This window comes from Cynocephalus volans, chromosome 9 (assembly GCF_027409185.1).
Source record: "Cynocephalus volans isolate mCynVol1 chromosome 9, mCynVol1.pri, whole genome shotgun sequence".
In the NCBI taxonomy this organism is placed as follows: Eukaryota; Metazoa; Chordata; class Mammalia; order Dermoptera; family Cynocephalidae; genus Cynocephalus; species Cynocephalus volans.
Genome location: NC_084468.1, coordinates 60,980,757 through 61,006,696, shown reverse-complemented (window position 1 = coordinate 61,006,696; position 25,940 = coordinate 60,980,757). Strand labels below are relative to the sequence as shown.

Genomic DNA, 25,940 nt, shown 5'->3' with positions numbered 1-25,940 from the left:
TTTACTGAAGGGCCTCTTAGATCCTTTAGTATGCTAAAGTGTAAAGTGAGTTACCAAGAGCAGGATATAATATACAGAACTCCCAGACTTACTGGGATCACCAAAGTTTTTTTTCATGGAGCACCTAGCGGGACTAGTAATTGATGAAACATACTTTGGAAATGGTGATCTCTACAAATACTCTGTATCCAGACAAAATATTAGTACTGCTGCTATAACACAAGCAAATGATACCTCATTGTGACTAAAATAATGTTTGCCACATATTACTCAGTGACGCTTTTAAAGTAGTTTTAAAGCATGGTTTCTCAAATGTTCCTCATTGCTTTACAACTGTTTACAAATAAATCACTGGGAACTATGTTACCAATTATGATGAAACAGAAGAGAAAGTGATAAAGATACTTGCTTAGTGAGAGGAAATAACCTCTATCCCATAATTATTTAAAGCAAACTGGGATGCAAACATTTTCTGTAGATTAAGTCTCTGATCACATTTCATCCAATAAATCTTTCTGCAAAGGTTTCACCATGTTTGTTCCTGTTTATAGAACATCCTTGTTTAATCTTTCTACAAAGGCTTTCTTGTCTCACACAATGTTTTCTTAAACATATAAAAACTGTTTGACTCTTTCTATAAACTGACATGAACAAAATTCTTTACAATGTCCTCCTGAGAAATATAATGGAGAAGGGATTTGTAATAATGACTGGCAGAAAACTCACAACATTATTTAAAATTTGAAACTTTAAATTCTCAGAAGACTCTTGTTGAAGTTTTCAACCTGGTTTTCAAAAAACTGATTTTAAAGCCTCTTTCTCTCCTCTTTCTTGTGATCATTTTTGATGACGTACATAGTTCCAAAGGCTATATATGAGTTCTTAAGTCCATGAAGTACTATGCAGGTAATGACAATTCTAAAATTAAAATCCTAAGAATGCATAACAATATAAGAATATCGAAATTCCAACAAGGAGTGCTAGTATGCCATATAAAAATGCTGCAATCTAAGAATTGAGATCTGCCAGTAAAGGCAATTCTCTCCAGAGGTATCAAGTACATTAGAAAGAGGCCAGAATGCCCAATTTGATTTTGAATCTATTTGTGTGCTAATGTGGCCACTTGGATAATTCACTTAACTCAATTCCCCCCAACCTTCTTAAAATGATCCATCAATTTCGAAGAGAAAATATTGATATCATAATGGTCATACCCATTAGCAGTGTCTAGAGATTCCTTTAAGAGGCATGGGCTCTGGAGTCAGAAAGAAGGAATTCAAATCCCAGCCCAACCAATGACTGCTGATGTAACATTTGGCAATTTACTTATTCCTTGCCTGCTTTCTCATCTATAGAACAAGATATGGTCCCTACCTCATAGGATTTCTGTAAGAATTACATGAGTTAGTCCATGTAAAGTGATTCGATAATACTTGGTGCATGGTCAGCAGTCAATACATGTTAGTTATTATTCCACTGAGTCTTGAAAACTATCTTCAGTTAGGAACACTGGAACTGAGGTTGGGAGCAGTAAACCAAGAAAACAGCAACCAGTCTCTTTTATTAATGAATCATGTGACCATACACAAGTTATTTAATTTCCCTAGTGTGTTAGTCAGGATCACGGCAGGAAATAGAAGACATTCTCAAAAGGGATTCTGAGAAAAACTTAATAAATGGGTCATTTACAGAAGTGTGAGTATCCAAGAATGGCAAGGCCCTCAATGACCAGAACCAGCAGGACTAACTCCAGGCTCAACAGGCCAAAAAAGAAGAGTTACCAGTAATGGATTTTGGACATGGCCAGCGCCATTGTGCACACAATAAGCACCAGCATGAAATAGCCACCGGCCTCATCTTCCACTCCAGCACCAAGCCCCTCCCCTCTTCCCTTTACCAGAAGCCTCCTAACTCAGAAACAACTTTCCAGCTTCTGCATTGGCACAGTTCTCCACCTAGCTAATGGTCCCTCCCCCGTACATTTCACGTCCAAAAGCTAATATAAACTCTCGCAAACCCATTGTTGCGGCTGTCCCCCCATTTTCAGGGCAGCCCCGGGCTGTCCTCCATTTTGACTACAGCCTGGCAGATTTATTTCTTTAATAAAGCTTGAAGGGTACCCAGCATCTCAGCTCACTTTCTTTCAACTGGTGAGGGCTAGAACCAGGGTGGGGGGGCCACCTGAAAGGGGCTAAAGTCTCAGGGTATAAGCCACTTCCAGATGGCTGTGCTAAAGCAGAGGCAGTGTGTGGGGAGGTAAACATCCTAGAACCTCTCTGTCTTACTGTCCTGCTGGTGCTGCCCTTTAGCCAAACCACCAGGAAGCAAGAGGGCAAAGGAGACTGGGTGTTGCAGTCTATAGTGGTCAGCCCCCCAGGGCACAAAGCTGGACAATAAAGGAAGAGAATAACTGGCGAGGGAGCAAGCAGAAAATACATGTGGGCCTCCATTGAATCAAATGTAGAATGAGTGTTGGACTACCTAATTTCTAAGGCTCCTTCTACTTCTAAATCTTAACATTCCAGCATTCCAATTGATTCGTATACCTACGTTACTACTCTGTGATCTATCTAGACTATGCATGTTCTACAATCAAGCAACCTAATTTATAATTAAATATGTATATACATACTTGCTGAAATTAAATAGAAGCCTCTCAAAAACTAGGACAGGTCCGGTGCTGCTCAAAATAGTGAGTGGTTGACCAGCAAAAAGGCAAAAGATGGCTCCAGAGACAGCAGTGCCCAGGAAACTCTCCAACACGCCCTAAAAGAAAGAAAATATGGGTGTTAAATGAAACATCTTTTTTCTTCCCATTTGTGATGTCTCTAAGGAAATGAAGTTGCATGAATATGCTACTATGAAGGCCTTAGAAAACATATCAAGAATGGAGAACAAAGATTGTTATCCAATGTGAATATTGACACCATTTATTTTACCTTACATACAATTTTGTCATCTTTCCTACTCCAAAGGGTTGGATTGCTGCAAAGAACTATAATGACTGTAATGACTGGTGCATAGAAGACAAAAGGTGGCTGTGATCCTTACTAAAAATATTAATTGAAGCTTCTATCCATGAAGTCACATTCTGTAACTCTACCAAATGGATAGAAGTGACTTGGTACTTTTGGCCGCATTTTTCTTTTTGTGGTCATCTTCAGTGTTTATTTTAGCCTGATTTTACTTTGTACATAATAGGTACTACTCAGGCACTTTTGTGCTATATTTTATGCATGAAAGCTATTTTACCTAGAGAAAACGTTTTGAAGTAGAGAGGTTGCTCTCCATTCTGCAACTTCTCCAAGACACCAATTTCCAAAACATTCTCATTACATATTCATTGTCCAGTGTAAACTTATACAAGAGCATCGATTAACTTTATCTCCAGAAGAAATAGAGGTACAGGGACATGAGTAGCTAAACGTTTGTGGCCACATTTCCTTGTAGTTATATCTCTGGAAATCAACCCATTGTTTTCTTTTAGCATATCCAGGACAAAGAAACACATGTCATCAAGCACCACTGACATATAAAATTATCCTTTCTTGGTCACATCATTCAGGACCAATATTCTCAATGATGAAAAACTGACCTATTTCTTTTACTTTTCATTATTTCAAACTTCAATTAGAAAAGCACATGTGTATTTGTAGGAAGGTCCTTTTGTAAACTTAAAATAATAGTTTGTCAAGCGATAATTTTCAAATGTAAAAAGATGAAAAACACCCTTTATTCTTATGTAAAGCTCTAAATCTGAACATTAAAACTTATAAAATAAGACATTTTCAAATAAGTAAATAAGGAAATTCTATAGCTTTAAAAGAAAATAACATATTTAGTGGTACATTAATTTAAACTGTGGAGCAAAATGATGTGATCTCTGTAACTTTATGTGTGTACCAAAATGGAATGGTATAGGAAGATTTCCCTCTTCAATTAAACAATAAATTACCTGATCTTAGAAGTATGATTATGTTACATAAAACAAGCTTCTTAATCTAAACCACCACCTGACTGGAGCAGAGTGGATATCTGGGGAATCTGAGGTGTCCCTCGGTCATTTTTCCTTTCCCTCCCAACCCCCCAGTTAACCTGTCCACCTGTCAGCCTCACTGAGCCTTCTCCTTCTACTGTCAAAAGCCATCCTAGGAGGCCCTTATTGCAATGATTACTCAAAATATTTTCTACACTGCTTCAGAGCCAGCAGCATACTCCCTAGAATAACATTAGCAATAGCATATCCTCCTGTTTTAAGAGTAGCATTCAATTCAAGAGTAGCATCAAGCAGATGAAAATCCTTTAAAGCAGCACTTAGATAATAATGGAATTGGGGTGGGTAGGCAAAAAAAGGGGTTGACAACTACATAATAGGAATGGATTCTCTCAAGGCAAGTAAATATACTCTGAAGCAATCCAGAAAAACTTCTGTCCATAGCGAAGTCTAGTTTAAAGCCTGGCCAGATGGTCTTGGAAGGGACCCCATTTACACAGAGGTGAGTTCCAATGCACGGCTGAAGGATGCCATAACATTACTTATACCCATTCCACACATAGAGAGCATACAGGTCATTTTTCCTCATAGTGACAGAAATCAGAATATTGAGCAAGGCCAGCAGAACCAAGATCCACTTGTGCAGAGAAGATAGAACTGGATTCCCCTGCGCCCAACAAATAGTATTTGTCTTGAGCTCTTACATATTTAGACATTGAGATTCAGGATCATTAAAGGATATGAACAAATTCACATTCGATATGGCACAAGTCTTTGGCGTATGTACCTGCCCAACCACACCTCATCCTTGCCTTAGACTGGGATTTTCTTGAACGTGCAGTTTTTCACCCTCTGTGCATAGACAGTGAGCTTTCTATGTTTTCTTTTTTTATGACTTACATTAGTGGATGTATAACATGAAAAGTTAAGGACTTGAATGTTCTGTGCAGCAGGACAGGCCACACTCTGGGTATTTGTTATAGGCAAAGATACACTGCATCATTCTTTATCGAGTGTGGAGGAGTGTCTATTTCTCATCACTATTGCAGGATCAAAACATAGCACAGGCTGGGTGTAAGGGAGAACATAAAGTAAGAAAGGAGGAATACAAGATTGAGCATTCTCTACTTGACTTGACATAGCTATTAATCTCTGTGAAGGTGAGAACAGGGTCTTCCAGTGTCACGGCATCCTGTTTCTCCTTCTCCCATCATGCTATCCACCATCCCTCTATGTGCTCTGCAAGCACTCAGTAAATGCTAAAGGAACCAAAGAAGAAATGCCCAAATGACACCCCAGGTTCCGCTTATCAAAGGTCAATAGCCGTTGTTGCTCATTCGCTAAAGATAACAACCAATTTCTTCCAGAAAACGGCTTTGATTTATGAAAGCCATGTGACTGTTAAAAGACAGATTATTTTTATTTCAGAACTTGATCCTTTTGTAAGTGCTACAGTTTCCATTCTGTTACTGACAATTTTGAAACAGAGAAGGGTGATTTATTATACACACTGCACTGGAAACTTGCTTAAACTTGGAGATGCTTCCAGTGTTTCTGAGAAAAGAACTATTTGACCTGTTCCTCTTCACAATATAGAAACTTTAAAAATAATCTCACACAATGAACAATTTAACTGTCACTAGAGTTTAAAGCAATTTATAAGGTGACTATCAGAAGACTCCTTTCTGATTTATTATATTAGGTGTTCACTGACGTAAAAAAGGAAAACTATGTGTGGATGTGTGTATTTTTAATAACCATAACTCATAAAGATACCTCTACACCTGATTTCTCAGAGGAACAAACCCCATAGCAGTTCACGAGAGTGTAGACAGCTGAGCTCTGAGGTGTGGCAGGATCGGGTGCCACAAAGTGCTCTGGTCCATTCCGGTTGGGCTCTCATTCTATTCCACTTCTGATCAGTGAACAGGAAAAAGAGCAAGCAAGTGGCAGTCAGTAAATGTATAGTCTAGGCTCCGTTGTGCCACCAGAGGGATGATGATCTTAGGAATGTCACTTTACCTCTGTCAATTTGAGTTTCTTCACGTAGGAGACAAAATCAAGATGATACAGTAGAGCAATGGTCTCTGGAGTAAGACAGTCCCAAGTTGACATCTGGACTGTATCATTTCCTCAATCAGTGACTAAGTAAGTTAGCTTAACCTCCCTATGCATTCTACAGTTAGCGTGCACATTAGATCAGATAATGTATGTAAAGTACTTGGCATAGTCTCTGATGGATAAAACTTGTCTGATAAGTAGTAACCATATATATAATGTATTTATCTAAATGTGAGATGAGGAGGTTGAACTGGATGATCTCCAAAATCTCCTGCAGGTGGCTCAGCACTAAGAGCATGTCTTGGAGTCAAGGATATCTGAGTTTTAATTTCGGCTCCATCAGTTAACGACTGGGTAACATCTCTAAATCCGAATTCCCTCTTCTGTAAAATCAATAGCTAATTCACAGGATAATGGTTTGGATTAAATAAAACAATAATATACAAAGAGTTGAGAATAAAGCCTGGCACAAAGCAGAGACGCGATACACGCTGGCCTTCACCGCTTCTTATCTCCTTCCCCTGCCCAGTCTCTGTTAACTCTCTTTCCTCCAAGAGTGGAAGGAGATGGAGAGAAAGTCAAAAGGAGCGACATGAAAAGAAAAGATGAAGATTAGTTCTCAGAGAAAAAGGGGAAAAAAGCCTCTTTAGAGCTGCGGTATTTCCCAGAGCAAATTCTAAATCAACAGAAGGCTTAGTGGGTAACATTATGGCCATTGAGAGGTGCTTCTTTTCTTTCTTTGTGTTACTAAACACACGGAGTAGACCGTAACAAACAAAATAGTTTGTTTTACTTTAAAACAGTGAAGTCAAAATCCAAATCCAAAACAATCTGTGAATCTTCTTCTGCTCGCATTAGGGTAGGAATTAAACCAAAGGTGGCCTCTGTTTTTCAAACAGCCACGAAAATTAGAGGAAGTCCCAGAATAGTAAAATCAAGCATAAAAGAAATCAGATCATAGGAGCAAGATTCTAAACAATTAAAATCTAACCACAATTTGTCACACCAGCACCTTAAGGATTTGAGCTACCTGGGACAAGGGCTGCCAGGGCCACCATTTCCTGTCATGACTAATGCAGAGCAAGCACATTCAAGACGATAAAACATTAAAAACAAAAAATGTATGCTGTCAACTTTGACTTTATTGCAATTTAGTATCTTGATATAACACCAATAAATGATTTCTGTTGTTTTTTGCCCTTTTTATTATGGACTTTATTATTTGGATTAATAATTACAACCCTTTTAGGATGTTTGAGTGGCAATAATAGGACAAAAAACGTAAATGCTAAGAAGAAAAGTGGCACGATTGCCCAAGAAAACAAACAATTTTCCATTTCTTTGACAATTTACAACCTCATAAAACCTGGTAAATAAAATATTTTGGTGGCATTAAATGATAAAACATTCACCAACATTATTGCTATATTTCAGGCTTAAAAGTTTTTTTTTTAACAATAAACATAAATTTTAGCCTGTGTTGGTGGTGATTTATATAAACTGTGCAGAATGTTGAATAATAAAATTAAATTTCTCCAGATGAATCTTTGAATCTGAAGTTTAGCCAAGAAAAATGAGGCAGCCTAAAGCCATTGCAAATAAGCAGTCAGATCTGAATTACCTGCATGAGTCTTGATGTCAGGTTCCCAGCATAAGCCACGCCACATGATCAAAAATAAGCGGAGAAATGATGCAAGTATCTAAATCAAATTTGGGTCACATGTGAATTACCTAGGAAGCTTTTTTTTTTTTTTATATATATACTGATTCTTTGTCTCCACCTAGAATAATTAAATCAGGATCTCTGAAGATGAGGCTGGGGAATCACTATTTTTTCAAAGTTTCCCAGGTGATTCTCATGTGGTCCAAATTTGAGGTGCACCCATTCGCCAACCCCCTCTCCTCCTTCAAAATAGTATTAATGATACATACACAGACTATTCATCTACACTGGGGAAGAAGATTGGATATACAGCGCTCAGCCTATAAATCACCTGTGTAGCTACAGCCTATAAATCAGTGATTTCTGTCCTGACACACCACAGCTGCAAAATCCTCATTGCCATCTACTCTGCCTGAAGTGCTTTGTCGTCATAAGCAGAATTTCTGTTTACACTGCCCAGCAGGAACTGAAAAAAAGAGATTTGAAAGACAAATCTCCCTGCTTGAAGAAAAGTATGAGCCAAAATCTTTAACAAAAGAACTTCAACTCCAAGTCTTAGAAGGAGTGGGCAAGATATGGGGGCTTTACAATTTTTGTTTGTTTGTTTGAAGAGCTGTGAATATGTATATAGATCATCTGAAACATCAAATACCAGGACTGCATTACACAAAAATTAATTCCAGATGGATAAAAAATTTAAATGAAAACATAAAAGTACTAAAATATGTGGGTAAATATTTTTCTAATCTTGGGGTGGGGAAAGCCTCTCTAAATATATCATGAAAATAAGAAATTATAAAAAAATTAAAGATTTTGATTACATAAAAATTAAAATATGTACAGCAAAGGCAATCATAGACAAGGTTAAAAGACATGATAGCTCTAGGAAAAATATATTTTGTAATATTTCTGACAAGAGAAAATATCCTTATTATACAAAAAGCTTGCAAGTCAATGATAAAAAACTAAATGACCCAAATGAAAATATAACAAGGACACAAGTACAGTATAAAGAAGTATAGGTAGTCAATAAAAATTTGGAAAGCTATTCGCCCTCGCTAAAAATAAAAAAAATTTTTTTAAATTGAGTTGAATAAGAATGGGCCATAGTTTTCCAACCCACAGAATGACAAAAATGAGAATATAGTACAAAATTATGTTTTTGTAAGGGTGTATGCCTTTCAAATGAAAAAAATCCAACCTAATACAAATTACTTAACTTCAAAAAGGTTTAATTCAGAACTAGTACATGAAATAAAGCACATTACTTAAAGTTCCTAAGAAATGCAGAATCCTTACTTTGTCACCCAAGAGGTTTATTTATTTTTGTCTACCAAAATAACCAAATTGTGTCATTTTAACAGACCATTTCTTCCCAACTTTTGAAACTGGAGTACGTTTTTAGTGCAGATGAACATACCACCTTACATTTCCACTTCACAGAGGAACTGCATTTTGGTGCCAAAGTGCAATACTCAGGTAAATTGAAATTATTGTACTGTTCTCAATATAGTAAAATAATTATCAATTTGATTTAATCTTGCTCTTACAAATTGCACATAATGAGCTTCATAAAAAAGTATATATCTTACCAAGGAATATCATATGTGAATAAGAAATGACACATTTCTAACTTTAGCAGATTGATTAAATATTCTCAGCACAGCGGTACATTAAAGTACAGCCTCAAATTTGGAGATGTCAGCTATAAATATTCCTTATTATGAGATAAGTTCCCTTAAAATGTGCTCTGTTAGGCTCCATAAATATCTCAAAATTCACAGAAATCTAAAAATCTTACTGCATTCTACTGCTAAAAGGTTTGTGAAAATAGTATTATATTTATTCCTGGAAAAAAATTAAAATTACTCTCTTCACTCAGTCTTCTCTCTAGACTGTGCTTAGTCATTCACAATCAACAATGTATATTTAAATTAAAATATTTTTCTGTATTCCACAAAGCTAAGAAGAACAAGTTTTTAACTAACAAGAGTTGCCATGAAGTATCCAAAAGTATTCCTTATTTCAGTATTTTGTCCACATACTAAGCAATTCATAAATATTTGTTGATTTAGTTTGATATCAAGTTTCTATTCGAATAGTACTTGGAATAAAAACTCATTCCTATAATACATTTTGGTGAAATATAATTAATACACTAACATTTAACAATTTAATTATAAATATCTAAATTAAAAGAGCAGTATACCTGTCTGGGGCAAACAAGAATATAAATACGATGCAATGAGCTGACATGCACTGTTACAGAGAGTTTAGTTGTGGAAGGGACATGTTTTTAGGATGGTGAGGCTGAAAAGCTTTTCTTTATCTTACAACATGGCATTATTACGGTGGGACTTACTGAAAAGCATCGTAAGAGTGTTGCACAGTTCCCGGACTTCAGAAAGCTTATGCTCAAGTCCTTCATTGCTAAGCACTAAGAACAGGAAACAGTCACAAGCCAGGGTTGGGTCCCAGAGGAATGTAAGTTTGGATCTTGTTAAATTGGCTCAGTTGCTCCCAGAAGCCCAAACTAAACTTTAACTGCCCAAACTTGATAAGAAATCTGTGAATACCCACTCTGTAAGCCCCAGAGTCCTCTCAGAACAGACTGATGGGCAAAATGTACATGCTGAGTTGGGGAATTCATGCAGTCACCTATACTGGCATTATAATTTGATTATACTTGGAACCATCTCAGTTCCATGAGAAATGATCTACATAGCTCCCAAGATCATCTGCTTCTAACGATATATATACACACGAAAAATATATGTAAATATTAACATACATAATGATATATACATGTATATATGTATATATACACATACATATATACACATACATACACATACATATACACACACACATATATATTTCAGTTCTGAAGTAAATGCTTAAATGTAAATTCCTGTCTTCAAGCAGGCAAGACCTCATGAACAGAAGCTGGCAGAAGAGTTTGCACAGACAACAGCCATATAGTGACTCATCTGTGTTTTCACAACATGTTTCTACCCAGCACCCATGCCTATTTGTAGCCTGACAATAAAGGCCCTATTTGAACCAGCTCTGAACTATCTATCTTTAAAAGCAAGGACGCTGTTCTCAGTTGACTCATTTGAGCTGCCTGTGCTTTTGAAAATAACCCAGTGCACTGCCACATTTATGAAGACGTGTGATACAATTGCAGATTATTTCAGGCTTTGCCAATGCTTTTCTACTTAGTCTTGGTCTAGTGTTCAGAAAGTAAAACGAAGCCAGAGGACTTCATCTCCTAAATGAGCCCACTATACTGGTATCTCTTGGGAGCATTGAAAAAGACTGCTATCATCAACACTCTCGACTATAAATACCATCAAAATGGCAATTCTTATCTATTTTGCTCACCTATCTGTATCCCCAGAACTTAAAACAATGTCTGATACCTAGTAGATACTCCATAAATATTTGCAAAGGAATGAATTGACCTCTGCCATAGACCTGTGAAATGATGTCAGCCTTAGGACCAAATTCACAAAATATTCTCTTGTTCTGATCCCAAGGCAAGAAGACTTCTATCATCAGAGCATCAGAATTTTGTATGGTAAAGTACACACCCTTTCAACCATGAGATGCTCTTGAACATATTAAAACACCATACTCCCTAGTCTTTTAAATAGATTAAACTATCCATTGAATTTATTAACAATCATTAATTTTCTATCCCTTTTTTTAGTGTTTTTGCCACCTACTGTGACTTCTAGCAGTACCAAATTGTGGCCTAGGAGGACTTCAGCAATGTATTTCTTAACAGAAAAAAGGCTTCAGAAGAATACGTTGTTCAGTATTTTCCTTCACAGGAACCTTTAAAACAATGCATTCACAGTTCCAGTGAAATAATCAATGGAGGTTACAAAATCTATTAATAAAATAATCAAATTATGTCTGGAAAATATACTCATAAGTTTAAATTACTTTGAATTAAGTCAACTCCCAGGAGTAACATCCAGCAGATGGTTATTTTAGTGGACTACTTAACATCCTGATGCACTGAATGCATTTGTTTCTCCCTCAATCTTTAGAACCCAGAAAATAGCTAATTCCAACAGCAAGGCCTTTCCCAGGTAATACATCACAGAGGAGAAAAATAGCTGCGTTAACTACATGTAGGTTATACAACACAGTCCTCTACTTTCCCAAGAACTCACTCATATAGAAATTAATTCACCTTAGCAGGGATCAAAACAGACTTTAACAGGCTTCTTTCCTAGTCTCTGGTGCAGTATTCTAAAGCTAAGTCATATGAGGATATAAAAGATTACAATTCAGTTCAAAATGGCAGTAAACTAACACCTAGGAAGTATCACAATGTCCCTAACTCAGTGAGAAAAACGTCCATGAAAAAAAATGTTTTAATTATCTGCACAAGAAAGTCTCTTTACATTCTGATAGACAGAAAATGGTTTTGTTCTTACCACCCTCTCAAAATCACAGCTCTGTTTTATTTTCTTAACATGGAGCTGCCTGCACTATTGTCTTCATGCTGGTCACAGGGGGCTTTCCCAGCACTTTCTTCTCCACTTGTTTCCTTGAATGATCTGTTTTAGTCATTATTATGCTGTCCTTTAGATGAAAAATAGCTGCCCAACTTGGACAGAGATCAGATTTCACAAAAATTCTATTACTGATACAATTTAATTTTTTTTCATTCCTGTCTTATGAATGAAGAAAAAGGGGGAAAAACACCCTTGGTTTCTACAACCTGTGCTGCAGGTCTCTCACTGGTAATACAATGTGATTTTTAAAATGTTAATTACTTCACTAAGAATTTGAATTTTCAGCTCCTCTTCAAAAATCAAAAAAAATGAAGCAATATTGGGTACACATTCGCATGGAAACAAGTAAAGCAGCTTGGTAACTGCCTTTTTCCAACAGAGCATGAGTTCTAAGTCATCACACGCCCATACTGTGAGGAAGCCCAAGGGAGCCATCTGGAAAAGACCTACGGAGGGTCCCCAGGCCCCAGCTCCGGACACCCCAGTCCAGGCACAGACTTGTGAGTAAAGAAGAGCAACTTCAACCTGCACTGCCATCCGAATGCAAGGCTATGAGGGACCAAAGAGATGAACTACTCAGCAGAGTCCACCAACCACCAAAGCCAGGAAAGATAAAAATGAAAAGTTTGTTTCAGGCCTGTAAGATTGGGGGTAATATGGCATGCAGCAATAGATAAGGACTAAAAGATAGAAGTGCACTTAACAAATTAAAATATAACTGGTTAATTTCTCCCTTTTTACTTGGGTCAATATAAATGTTATAGATCGTCTTCATCTCATTTTTGTATTTAGGCAGAAATCTAGAACGTGTATGTACCCAGAGAACAAAACAGAAGTGGAAGAAAAGCAGTCCTTTGGAATCAGACACAGTTTTTTTTTTTTTTTTTTTTTTGTCTTTTTGTGACCGGTAAGGGGATCGCAACCTTTGGCTTGGTGTCGCCCACACCGCGGTCAGCCAGTGAGCGCACCGGCCATTCCTATATAGGATCCGAACCTGCGGCGGGAGCACCGCTGCACTCCCAAGCACTGCACTCTCCTGAGTGCACCACGGGGCCGGCCCGAATCAGATGCATTTTTAAAAAAATACTCTGGCTGGCAGCACTTAATGTCCATAGGTTAAACAAAAGTAAATAGTAAAGCAGAAGGACAGTGTTTGAAAAGATCTTAAATCTGGTCCTTTTCACTAGGGAACTTCAGTCACTACTCTGTAGTGAATAGTAGCACAATGCTTATTCTTTTTTAAATGACTGGATCACCTAAAAGTAGTTTTGTACAGATTTTTCTGATTGAGAGGATCTAAAACATCTTTTCTATCACTAAAACTTTAGCTATTATGAAAGCAAACACCATCTGCAAAGTAACCAACAAATTATGGTTACACTTAATTGTACAAAATAATTCAAGCCAGAGTCTTTAAAGTTTAATGAGAGAAGGGTCCAGGTATAGGAGAAGCAACTCTTGATTTGTATTCTGCAGGCAGACATGCAAATCCAACCTTGAGCAAATCACTCAATTGTTTGATGACTCTATTTGCTCATGTGTAAAATTAAGCTAATCATGCATTCCCAGAAAGGGTGTTATCGCTAAGTTTAACAGAATATGCTCTGTATAGTCAAGATAATGGAAGATCTAAACCTTGTGCACTGCACAAAATTAAAACAGCTGATATGCTTTTGCCCAAATAGAATTGTATATCCTAATTTCCTTCTCTTCTTTTCCCCACTTGTGACTCAAGCCAGATTTCATCAAGCTATTTTTGTAATTACTAAAATGCTGGAAATACAGCAGCAGGCTAGAGGCAAAGTAAAATGCAACATCCAGCAAAAGAAAGAAAATCACGCTGAGTAACTGAAAGGCCATCTGCTTCTAACTGAGCTGTAGGGGTGAGGAAGGCAATCTGGGCTGTACTATTTGTGTCCTCCCCAAAACCATACCCACCTGCATGTTGTCAGTGGCATCCCCAAGCAGTCCTCCAAAAGTGATAGCATTAGTTACAGTTGCCAGATAAATGAAGAGAATTGCTGAAAGAGCCTGAATATTTAAAGCATCATAAAAATCACTGGCAAAAAATGGTGCTTTCCTCTTTAAGTCCTTAATTAGTCCACCACAGAACCTGGGCAGGGAGAAAGCAAACATGTGACTAAATGTAATAGAAATTATCATCAAATTAATCAAGTGATAACTCACTAAACCTCAAAGAATTTGTACTTAAAATGCTTCAATCCATGACAAGATTCTACTTAACCACCTAAGACGAAACTAGAAAACTGTGGAGAAATAAATTTTCTTCTCTCTCTCTCTCTTTTGGTTACCAAATTAGGTGTCACATTCCCTAAAGACCAGCCAGCTGGTCTTTAGATAAATTAAGGTGGACTGTGTAGATAAATTAAAATGTTTCACTGCTAACAAAAAGCATCCAAATACGGGAGCAGATTATAGAAGGCCCTTCACAATCTTGCTCATAGCGTCCTTTCCACCCTCATTTGTTCATTCATTCATCTCACAAATGTTTACTGAGCACCTGCCATATGCTCACACTCTGAAATTATTCCAGGTCCTGGAGATATAACAATGACCAGCACAGGCAAAAAAGCCCTGCCCTTATGGAGTTTACTTTCATGGGGGAAAGGGGTGGGCAATAAGCAAGATAAATAAGTAAATGCATGGTGCTAAAAATAGAGGAAAAAATTAAAGGGGGAACAGGGTTATGTAGTACTAAAGGGGTGAGTGAAATTTTAGATAGGGTGCCTAGAACAGGCTTCTGAGAAGGTAACTCTTGGTTACAGACCTGAAGGAACTAAGGAGGAAGCCATGCATGTGTGTGATGGAAGAAGGACAAGTTGAGCCCAGGACAAGTGTTAGCAAGTCAGAGAACTGACTTATGCATTGGCCTAGTCACCCTCCCAACCAGACCTCCCATCTCAGCCTTCCTCATGCCACTGCTTCTGCCTAGAATGTCCTCTTCCAAAGCTCAATGGCTCTCTGAGGTCTGGCCTCTGCACTCATAGCTGAGATTTCCACTATGGGCTATCCCACTTTACCAGGATTGTCTACTACCTGAGTACCTGCTGAATGGAAGCTGCACTCAGTGCCCCTCTTCAATTTTCTTGTTATGCACAGGGCTGCGCATACTACCAGGCACACTGCACTCAATGCATTTATGAAGGTGAAATATGAAGAATAAAATACAGTCTGATTAGATAAAAAGAATTAAATCCCAGAACTCATATTTGTATTAAAAGGAAAAGGATATTCTTAATGGAAATAATTTTTAAAGAACTGTTCATGAAAAAAAAAAGTGCAGGGGGGGCAGAAGATTTTTTGTTCTCTATTCTTTAAGAATAAAGGGGAGGGAAATAATTACCTCTTAATTTGGGAGAGAAACCCAAGTGAGTCCTCAGGGAAAAGAAATAACTTCATTTCATTCAGATTCGATTGGATATCTAAATAACATACTTTTCTACTTTCAAAGACCCTGCAGTATTTTAAAAAGTGATATCACTATAAAATGAGTATCATACTTTAAATTTTACTTAACCCAAAATGAATGGAGAACCTAATAGTGGAGAAGCAAGAATTATGAAAAGAAATTAACTGAAGCGATCCAGGAAACCTGAATTTCCAACTGCAGGCTAAGGAGACAGAACAGTGACCTGCCAGTTACTCACTTCTAGAACTGTTACCTACTTTAGAGTAAACATACAGGTGAGAGATGGAATCACGAAAGCCAAGAAGGCTGGTACATTAGTCAGTGCTCCTGCCACACACACTCACCTGCCGTCTCTCCAATCCTCTCTGTAGAATCCCCTCAGTCATTCCACTCCAATCACACTAGCCTCGATGCCAGTCCTGCCACACACCAGGAACTCTGTGTCTCCCATACCCACACAGTCTCCCACCTCCTTCAGCACTTTCCTCAAATTCTCTGTAAGGCCTTCTCTGACTACCCTATCTAAAGTTGTAACATTCTTCCATTGCAAAAGTCTCTATTTCTGCCTTATTTTTCCTCATAAAACTATCACTACATTTATTTATTTGCTTATTGTTTGTCTCTGCCACTACCCATAAGGGCAAGGGGGTTTGTTTAATTCACTGTTATACCCTCAGTGCCTGTGACTAAAAGGTACACTATGAATATGCATTGGCTGAACAAATGAAGAAACCAGTGAATAAAATGCTGATAGAAAGATAGAGAGAAATTTAGATCTAAGGAGGACCTCATCATCAATGGCAAATGGATCTGTCAGTTACCGTCCAGTTCGCTGCAGTTCTTCACAATCCCCATGTCCTCCTCCTCCATGTCCTCCATCATGGGGCGTGTCCCCATTCATCTGAACATTCTCTCCACCTGAGTACATATTCTTTCTAAGAAAGACGACAGAGCCCAAGAGGTTATTAGTTTATTTTATTCATTTGCTTCTTAGCTGTATCAGGAACTGGCTCATGGAGAGATGAAGTAAAAACCCTTGGTGAGAAAGGTCATTATTTCCTTCTGCCATCATAACAGACAATTCATAAAGTGTTATATTTAGAGCCAAGACGAATAACTGAATGAATAGGAAAGTTAAATGAATTGTACATCTTATAAGAGGTAAACTGTTTCACCTGGAAAATGATAGATTCCAGAAAATGATTTCTCAAAGATCTCACCCAATTTCTTAACCTCGTAAACCTACAAGGACTCATCTTGAGTAAACTGATTTTTCCGCCTGTACAGGCAGTCCACAAAACATCCCCAAAGAATGTCTATGATGCATTCCAATACCATAATCTGAGATCTCTAATTTATAATCACTGAAGAACATCACAACAAATAACATTTATTTTACAGTGTCAAGGAAATACGAAACCAAGGTACCTAAGTGATTTGTTTAAGATAATACATCAGGTTAAATGGGAACATGAAAATATTAGGGCAGTAGCCTAACACTGCTTTCTTTTCCAAACACAATCTGCTTCTCATGGTTGTCCCAGCAACTGAAAATTCCCAACTGCCTGATAATTTACCTTTTGTCAGATGATGGAAGACTCTTAGGAGGCTCTATCCTGATCGCTGGATCCCATTCCCCAGGTGGAAGGACAATGACTTCATCAAGGAACTCATCAATGCCAGCAATCAGGTCATGCCTGTCTTTTGCTTTATAAGCAATGTCATGGAACACCTAAAGAATAGTAAGAGATGCGCTGATCCAACAAGAGAACTCTCTACATGCCTCACACCATGTCAAGCCTGAAGAATGCAACCCATAATCCAAAATGATATTACTGTATCCATGCGCTCATAGTTCCTATTATTCAGCCTGCTCCCAAATATTAAGGTATTCAGATTATGATCTCAAAGGATAGGGGTAGTGGCATGAGAAAGCAGCTGTGTTTTTATGTGTTTTTTTCCTATCAATATTGTAAAACAACATTCACTTTCAGCTCCCACTGATATGTACCACTATTGACATAGTTGCTGTGGAACCAGCTGAAAATGGTTTGGAGCAATATACTGACGAATCATTCTGAAATAAAAACTACTGGGACAAATGATTGCTGATAATCCACGAATAAAAATTTCAAGCTGAGTGTAAAGATCAGGTTAAGACCCAAACACTGCAGTTCTCAAATATACAAATAATGTGAATTATTTAAAAAAAAAAAAAAAAAAAAAAGAGTTACATTGGCAGCCCATAAAGCAAAGGGTTTATTTATTTATTTATATATTTTTTAAAGCAAAGGGATTTAACAGGTGAGCATATGTCTGTCTTTGAACAAGGCAACAACTAAACCGTCCAAGGCAGCACATGCTTCACATCTTTTATGCAAATCTCCAAAGAAGGATCTTCCAGAATACACATAATTCTTTCTGTCAGTCATTCCATTCTTCTAACTAAGCTGATGATCTGAAAGTTCTTTACACATAACCTAAGTCGCTCATACTTCATAAGTCAAATTCTTTAGTATCCAGAAGAGAAGATGGCCCCTATTCAACACCCTTACCTATTCTTAAAGATTACTACTAAATCTCTTCTCCTGGAAAAGAATTTTTTAAAGTTATCAATCAAATAACATTTCATTGGTCCAGGGGTTGTGGGGTTGAGGGGAGAGCAACACAAAACGCCAGCATGTGATCTGTGGAAGACACAGCCATTCTCAACCCCATTTTCTCTTGCTAACTCCCACTGGAGAAGCTGGAAAGTCAGAGATTCACCTTCCCAGCCACCCCTGCAGATAAAGATTGAAAGTTCCAACCAATGAGATATAAGAAAAAGGCTGCTCGGGAAAGCTTTAGAATACCTGGTAAAAGAGACTGACACAGCTAACATTACCCACCTCCTTCTTCCTACCTTGAATACAGATGAGATGACTGGAGCTGACTGTAGACAATGTTGTTTTAAGTATTGATGGGGTGGGGAAACATGCCATCTTAAAACCAACAAGCAAGAGCCTTAGCTCTTGATTTATCACTTAATAATAAACCACCTCCAAATTTCCTTTTATGTGAGAAAAATAAACCCCAAATTGTTTAAGCCACTATAAGTCTATCACTTGCAGCCTCATTCATTCCTAATTGATACATCTAAGGAGGAACAATTTTTTAAGAAAGAGAAATTATGAACATATTAAAATAAAGAAATGAACTCACTGAGAAGAGGGAAATAAATGTTCCCTTGAGGGAAAAAAAAAAAAAACAGCATAGCTCTGCATCAATGCTCTCAGTCCCAGAATAAAGTAATCACCACATAGGACTTCTGTAACTAAGGAGAAAAGTGTCCTATACTCCACTTAACACATGGAAAAACTGACAAATCAAAGCAATGAAGCAAAAATAAAACATTTGGGTAAATAAGAAACTAGAAAGACATAAAAGTGGAAATTATGATCCTACATTCTAACTAGTATTTCTCCTACTGTGAGACTAGTGCAGAGTTTTATCAAGTCTAAAATGCATGTAACAACATACAAGCTGTTTTGAAAGGGAATGAGGTCATAATTCTAAAGTACTAGATACTCTGCAGTAACGGTTGCTAATACACTTTAGATGTATATCGTTTCTTCCCACAAAATAAGAAAACCATAAAAACACATACCTTCTAATACTCAAGAAAAAACATATTATCCATTTTATTATGCATTATTTCATAGAACCAATCAGATCTGAAGTAATAAAGTATATGGACATTTAAATTCAGAATTAATATAGTAAACATTTTAAGAGATAACTTTTAAGTTAATACAATGACCTTGAACTTTTTTTTTTAATTTTTCCTTTCTTTTTTATTTATTTATTTATTATTTATTTTATTTATTTATTTTTTTAACTTTTATTTTGTCGATATACATTGTGGTTGATTATTGTTGCCGCTTACCAAAACCTCCCTCCCTCCTCCCTCTGCTCCCTCCCCCCCAACAATGTCCTTTCTGTCTGCTTTTCATATCAACTTCAAGTAATTGTGGTTGTTATATCTTCTTCCCCCCCCCCCGGTTTTTTTTTTGTGTGTGTGTTACAGCATTTCAACATATATTATTTTTAAAAATTGAAAATGTTTAGAAAAAGAAAAAAAACCGTTTTATTCCAGTATAGAGTTTAGAATCCAATACAAAACAAAACGCATGCCTTACTTTTTGTAAACTGTATACGAGTCAGCTCATTTGCCACAAATGACTGTATCCCATGTTATAAAAGAAGCCTGGTAACCACATAATTCTAAATGAATAAATTGTGATAGCCAATTCACAGTATGAAAACCACACAAGTAGGACATTCACAGAACCCCATCTTCCTGATTCCCTACCTCGTCAGACATCAAGGTGGCAATGGCTCTGCCAATCTCATGGTAGGACTTGGCTTTCCCCTTAGGACCTAAGAGAATGAACAAGAACCTAATGGAAAGGGAAAGAAGCAAAGGCTATAACATACATGCCATCAAACTTAATATACGTAAAACTGAGACACGTTTATTTTAGTTCATAAAAGGGGTAGGTCTAGAGTTCATCTTTAAAACAAAAGTAATATTCTTAGTAATCTGAAATGAAGAATACTCTTTCACACTATTGCAAAACACAAATTGTTGTTCATTATATTTGGAGGCAAAGGAGACTTTAGCAGGATACCTGGGAAGCTTCTTCAGTGAGCAGGAAAGGTTCACTTTTTGAGTCATTCAATCTTTCTTTTTTAAGCTTTCTTCTGTCTCCATTTCTACTGACTTTTGGAATCTTTGGAGCAAACCCATTAAGCAAAATAACTAGAAAGACTTAGTACATCCTCAGATTTCTCTGACTTTTCCTTATCCAATATGGGCAATGACAAATGACCCTCTCCGTACTTTTTAAGAAATGTTTCTACTCAGAAGTAACTGAGAGCCAGCAAAAACCAAGTTTTCTACAAGTAAGCCACATGCTGACAGCCAAAGTAAGGAAAGAGAAAAATGAGATAAATTCAAGATAAAGCATCACTCACAGACAGTTAAAATTCTTTTGTGGGTGTCCTCATTTTTCTTTCCAAACATTTTTTTCATAATGCACAAGACATTGCTCCATGGCAAATAGGTCATGAAACATGCAATAGTGAACATATCCCCACCTAGGTTCCCCTCCTATCATATTGGAAGGAATCCCTCACTGATAGCACTGGCAAAGAAGCATATCTCCATTGGAGAGGAAGCAGCCTAATGAATAAATGAATAAGAAAAAATATATTGACACTAGATAAATCCCTGCCTTGATCATGTGTTACCTAACAGGGAGATAACAAGGACAATAAAAATGATAACATCATATGTTTGCACAGCTTTTCAACGCCTGCAAAGCATTTCACATTCATCACCTTATTTAAATTTCCATGTAATCCTTTGCAATAAGTATCCTATTCCTATTTAATGGTGAGGAAACTAAGGCTGCAGGATATTAATGAATGAGCCCATGGTCTGTGCCTAGCAAATAACAGAAAGCAGATAGATAGGACTTCTTACCTCCTATTCTTTTCACCACACAGTTCTGCCTAATTTTACCTGCCAAATTGATACATCAGGTTTGTGATTCAACAAAGAAAAACTACCCAACAGTGACTTCCATAGGTCATTCTGGGGAAAAATCTTGTGGATACTTAGCAAGGGACAAGAAATCTTAGGTAAGATATTATGGTACCAAGAATGGTTTAGCACTTTCCTTAGCAGAATTTATTTTATTTTTTTACTTGTTTACTTATATTCCTCACTTTAAATACAAAAGGATTGACAGAAGGTAGTCTACAAAATGTTAGGGCCTGTTCCAAAATGCCCTGAATGTATAACTACTTTTTCATCATAAAATTCAACTCAAAGGAGACAGGGGAAAAAACAACAGAGATTAAGAATGTAAAAAGGTGTCTGAAAGTTTGAGTACTCATATTTTATACCAGAAAAGCTTAAAACCATTCAGTCCTTATTTGCTTAAAAACCGGTTCTGGAGTCGGAGCAGCACATTCAGTTTCAAGCGTTAACATAGTAGATGAAACAGCAAAAGCGATCAGCAGGCACAAAGGTCTGTTCAAGTACGAAGAACGTCATTATTAGAATTGGACTTTAGTTCTTCTAACACAGAAGTTCAATTGATACTGGAAACTTTCTTTCTTTGAAGCTGTCCTCAAATTACATACTACTATATATGGTATGACAAAGTGCTTCTTTATAATAGTAAAATGTATTTTTCTAAGGAAACTGATCACTGATATGAGTGCAACACATGCAAAAAATATTTGACCACTAAAGCAAAATATAAATCTCATTAAGAAACACTGGTATCGGTCATATTGCCAATTCTATTTGCCTGTCTGCAAACAACCAGCTGTCAAACAAGACAATAGGGCATAGTTTTAGGCAAAAAGAAGATGCTGTGTCACAAGAGAAAATATCTAACACCTGGTTCCCTTACTTAGTGCATTTTAAATAATGGACTTCTTCTGCCTGTCATTTTTATTATTTCAATGTATTTTAATGTTAACTTTTCAGTAATGAATAATATCCAAAATCTTTCCAGACCACTCTGTGCCTCCTCCTACCTCTCCCTAGCACTTCCATCATGATTATACTTTACAAACACACATTATCAAAGTGTGTTTATCAGCTGACACGAGTTAATTATCAGGTTGACTATATGACAACAAAGCTAAAATACTGTCTTGTTAGTGAGAAAAACACTCTCAAACACTAATAGTCCTCATACATAAACTTTGTCAGACGAGGGCAACTATTCAAGAGCTGATAGAATAATGGGGACTCCAGTTTAAATACCCTGAGATGAGGGCATACATTTTCTATAAAATATTTATTCCTTGGTCTCTGCTAAATACTTAGCACCAATGAATGAATGGAAGCAGCCGATCAATGGTGTCTATAACATATATTACAGCAATAAACCCAGCATATGAGAATTATATTGGTTCAATAACCTACATATAAAGGTGTTATTCCTCTTTCTTGGGTAATGTAATTTTTTTAACAAAAGATATTTCTTCATTAATGGAATATCACCAAGTGCCAAGTAGAAACAACATGGTGACGTATTACTTAAAATGTTCACGTTACTCCAGTCAGGAAAAATTCAGTAAATCCACCTCCTCAAAATGATATGCAGAGGGAAGTTGAACATCTACAAGCAGCAGGAAACACCTCAAGTCAAGAATTTCATCAGTAGGAAAGGAAACCCTTAAGAAGCCTCTAATCTGGGCTGCATAATGAAAGGGGGATGAGAGATCTGAGAAAACTGACAACACAGAGCAACCCAGCAAGTTGAAGTGCCTGCTGCCTAAAACATGTTCTCTCCCCTTTAACCCTCAAAGAAGCAAAAGCTGTTACAACTTTTATGACCAAAGTACATCCTGTCAAACTCAGCTTTTATAATGTATTGAAAACTCCTTTCATGACCCAAGCTCTTTTTAGTCAGTGGACAGATGTTATTTTTAACCAGAAGCTTTTTTCTTTACTAACAAATTAGAGTAAACATAACATTTGTGTGGCTAGAAGGGCACAGCCCATGTCGACAGCTCAGAAAAAAAAATTAATTTATTTTACTAAGTCATTTTTATTCGTTCAGAACTAAACAAAAGTCAGAGTTAGAATTTTTTACAGTGCTTAACTGTTTCAAGAATCTTCATGAGGCCCTTTTCTACTTTTGTGAGCTTTTTCATGTAACTAAATATGCTTGGGGAGGATGCCTCTAGCATTCTTCACAACATGAAGAAGAACCAGATGATCTGTGTCTGGAATCAAAGGCCTACACTCACATTCAACAAAATAATTATAGGCAGAAACAGAGTATAATATCAGAAAAGGAGACAGCCTTCCTAAACCACTCAATCTTTTCAGAAAGGATGTGCACACCCCCCTTCCTGATACATCACAGCTATTTCTAGAATAAACTCAGCATGGAGGAATCTTTTACTCCCTTTCTCTCAAAACAACAGGGAATCAAATAACTCATTATTCATATGTAGCAGCTTGGAAAATGCGGCTAAACCGTAGCTTCTACAATAGACTCATGAGGACCACAAACGCACCATAACCAACCACATTACATGCGGTAAACGACAGCTAGCAATGAAATTTGTGGACATCACAGAATTGAACCAGCAGGACTTCCATCCCAATTCTTTTAATAGTTTTGACAATTAAGCACAAACTTCTTCTTCTGGCTAATAATTATTTGTAACATAAAATATATATTAACTTACAGTGAACTAAAAGAGTAAACATTCTAATTTTTTAGGAGCTAGAGCTTACTGAATAACCATTCACCTTAATTTGCAAATCAATACCAGAAGAGGACAAACTGATCCAGGGCTTTTATTATTCTTCATGGGAGAACCCTAGAACATTTTATTCCAATCCATTCTAGATATCTCCTTAGGCTCTCCCTAAACGTCTGGCCCCAGAGTCAGAAATCTGCAATTCTATTTTCAGCACTGGTAGTCAATCTTCTCTGTGCCTCCATTTCTCAATTGTAAAATTGTAATAAGAATATTCATCCCCTATGTAATTCATAATATGAGTGAGTGGTGAACTCTGTGGATAGATATGAGATGACAGCAAGCAAAGTGCTTGCAAGATGCTAGGAAAATCATAAACATATCCTACCAAGTCACCAAAGATCAAAGAACGGAGTTTGTTTGCTTTCACATGAATGTCAAGAAGGGCCCCTATCTAGACAGACTTCCACCCAGTTGATAGCCATCCAGCTGCAACTGGAGACTAAAACAGATCGACCAAGGAACAGAGTAAATAGTGAAATTTGTGAACTCTACACAAGAAAGGGGAGCTGCTAGACCCACATATCCTAAAAGGTGCATGGTAGTAATACTATTTATTAGAAACAACAACAATAATAATAATGATGATGATGATAATAACATATCTTTCCTCCACCTTTAAAAGGAACAATGACCATGAAAAGATATGTACAAAAAACAGACTTTTCAGGTCTCCCTGCAGTTCAACAGAGTAGCATGCACATTAAAGGACATTGTGGAATGAAGATGTAGTCCTTCACAATGACCATCACATTCCTTGTGAGATTTCCTTTATTGGATTTCACAGGATGCAGCCATTGTAAATGGCCCTACATTACTCACACACTCACAAAAAAAGCTAATGAGACTCCCTACTCCGTTATTACAGCTTGCATTGGTTTCGAGAACAGCAAATGGATAGAAATATTTCCTGGAAAATCGTTAACATGCAAGGATATATTGTTCAGATAATTGCACTGAAATAGTTTTATGATATTATTGAATTACATTCCCTTGAATTGCTTGGCTCCTTTTGTTAATTCAAATGATGCTGTATTTCACCTATAGACTAGCACTACCCTTCAACAGGGAAGAAAAAAAAGAGAATAAGCCAGACAGGAGCAGATGATAAGAGGGACACAAAAATGGTCATGATTTGCTACTCAATGCATGCATATTATTGTTAAATAAAAAGCCTTTTAAAATATTTTTTTGTAGCTTCTGAAGAAAAATAGTAATAGAATTGAGAAGGCAAGAGCAATTTTCTTTAACACTTTTTGGCATTTTTTTTCTTTCAAACCCCAGTAAAGTTAGTCCAAATAGACATAAATAAAGCCATAGGGGCACTGAGCTGGACTTCAGCCATTATCTGAGTCAGCTGTTTGCTGGATGATTGCTCAGCTAGAACCGCAAGGCTCTGCTGAAATGTGTTCAAGCAAAAAGCTAGGTTACAGAAAACACAAATCATGATAATTCCAATAACTGAATAAGTTATGATCGTCACCTTTCCACTGCTATTTGTTCAATGACTGCCCTATGTATTATTCCTATTTTAAGTGTCTACGAAATATAAAAGTAGATTTTAAAAAAAATGCCTGTATGATCAGGAAGAATGTTCTATAATCTATGAATTGAGAGGCCTTAGAGAAATTTTCTCCCAATTTTCCTCCTAACCTGGCTCCAAACAAACTTTCAGTCTCTTTTCACTATCAGTTAATCATGCCCAGACAATGTGAGATGGCTAAGGAGGATTCATAGCCCTTCCTGCTCAGGTAAGGAAACCTAAAGAAGAGAAAAAGTCACCAGTCCCTGCCAATATTACAAGCTTCTCCTTAAACTCTTCTTCAGCACAAGTTTAAGTGAAGCATTAACTTCTGTTTAACTAAATGCACTCCACAAGTCAAGCTTCCTAACTCTACTGAGCTTGGTTTCAAAGGG

The 25,940-nt window shown here is 37.0% G+C and overlaps 1 protein-coding gene across 2 annotated transcripts in view; it reads right to left on the bottom strand.

Annotated features, from left to right (window-relative positions):
• SLC4A4 (solute carrier family 4 member 4) overlaps positions 1–25,940 on the bottom strand; it is a 355,627-nt gene that overhangs the window by 92,283 nt on the left and 237,404 nt on the right. For both annotated transcript variants that reach the window (XM_063107589.1, XM_063107590.1), the window contains exons 9-13: positions 20,035–20,122; positions 17,261–17,415; positions 16,505–16,618; positions 14,192–14,366; positions 2,633–2,766 (exon numbers count right to left, since the gene is read on the bottom strand). In XM_063107589.1, the coding sequence (XP_062963659.1) occupies positions 2,633–2,766; positions 14,192–14,366; positions 16,505–16,618; positions 17,261–17,415; positions 20,035–20,122 (666 nt within the window). The remainder of the gene's footprint in view (positions 1–2,632; positions 2,767–14,191; positions 14,367–16,504; positions 16,619–17,260; positions 17,416–20,034; positions 20,123–25,940) is intronic.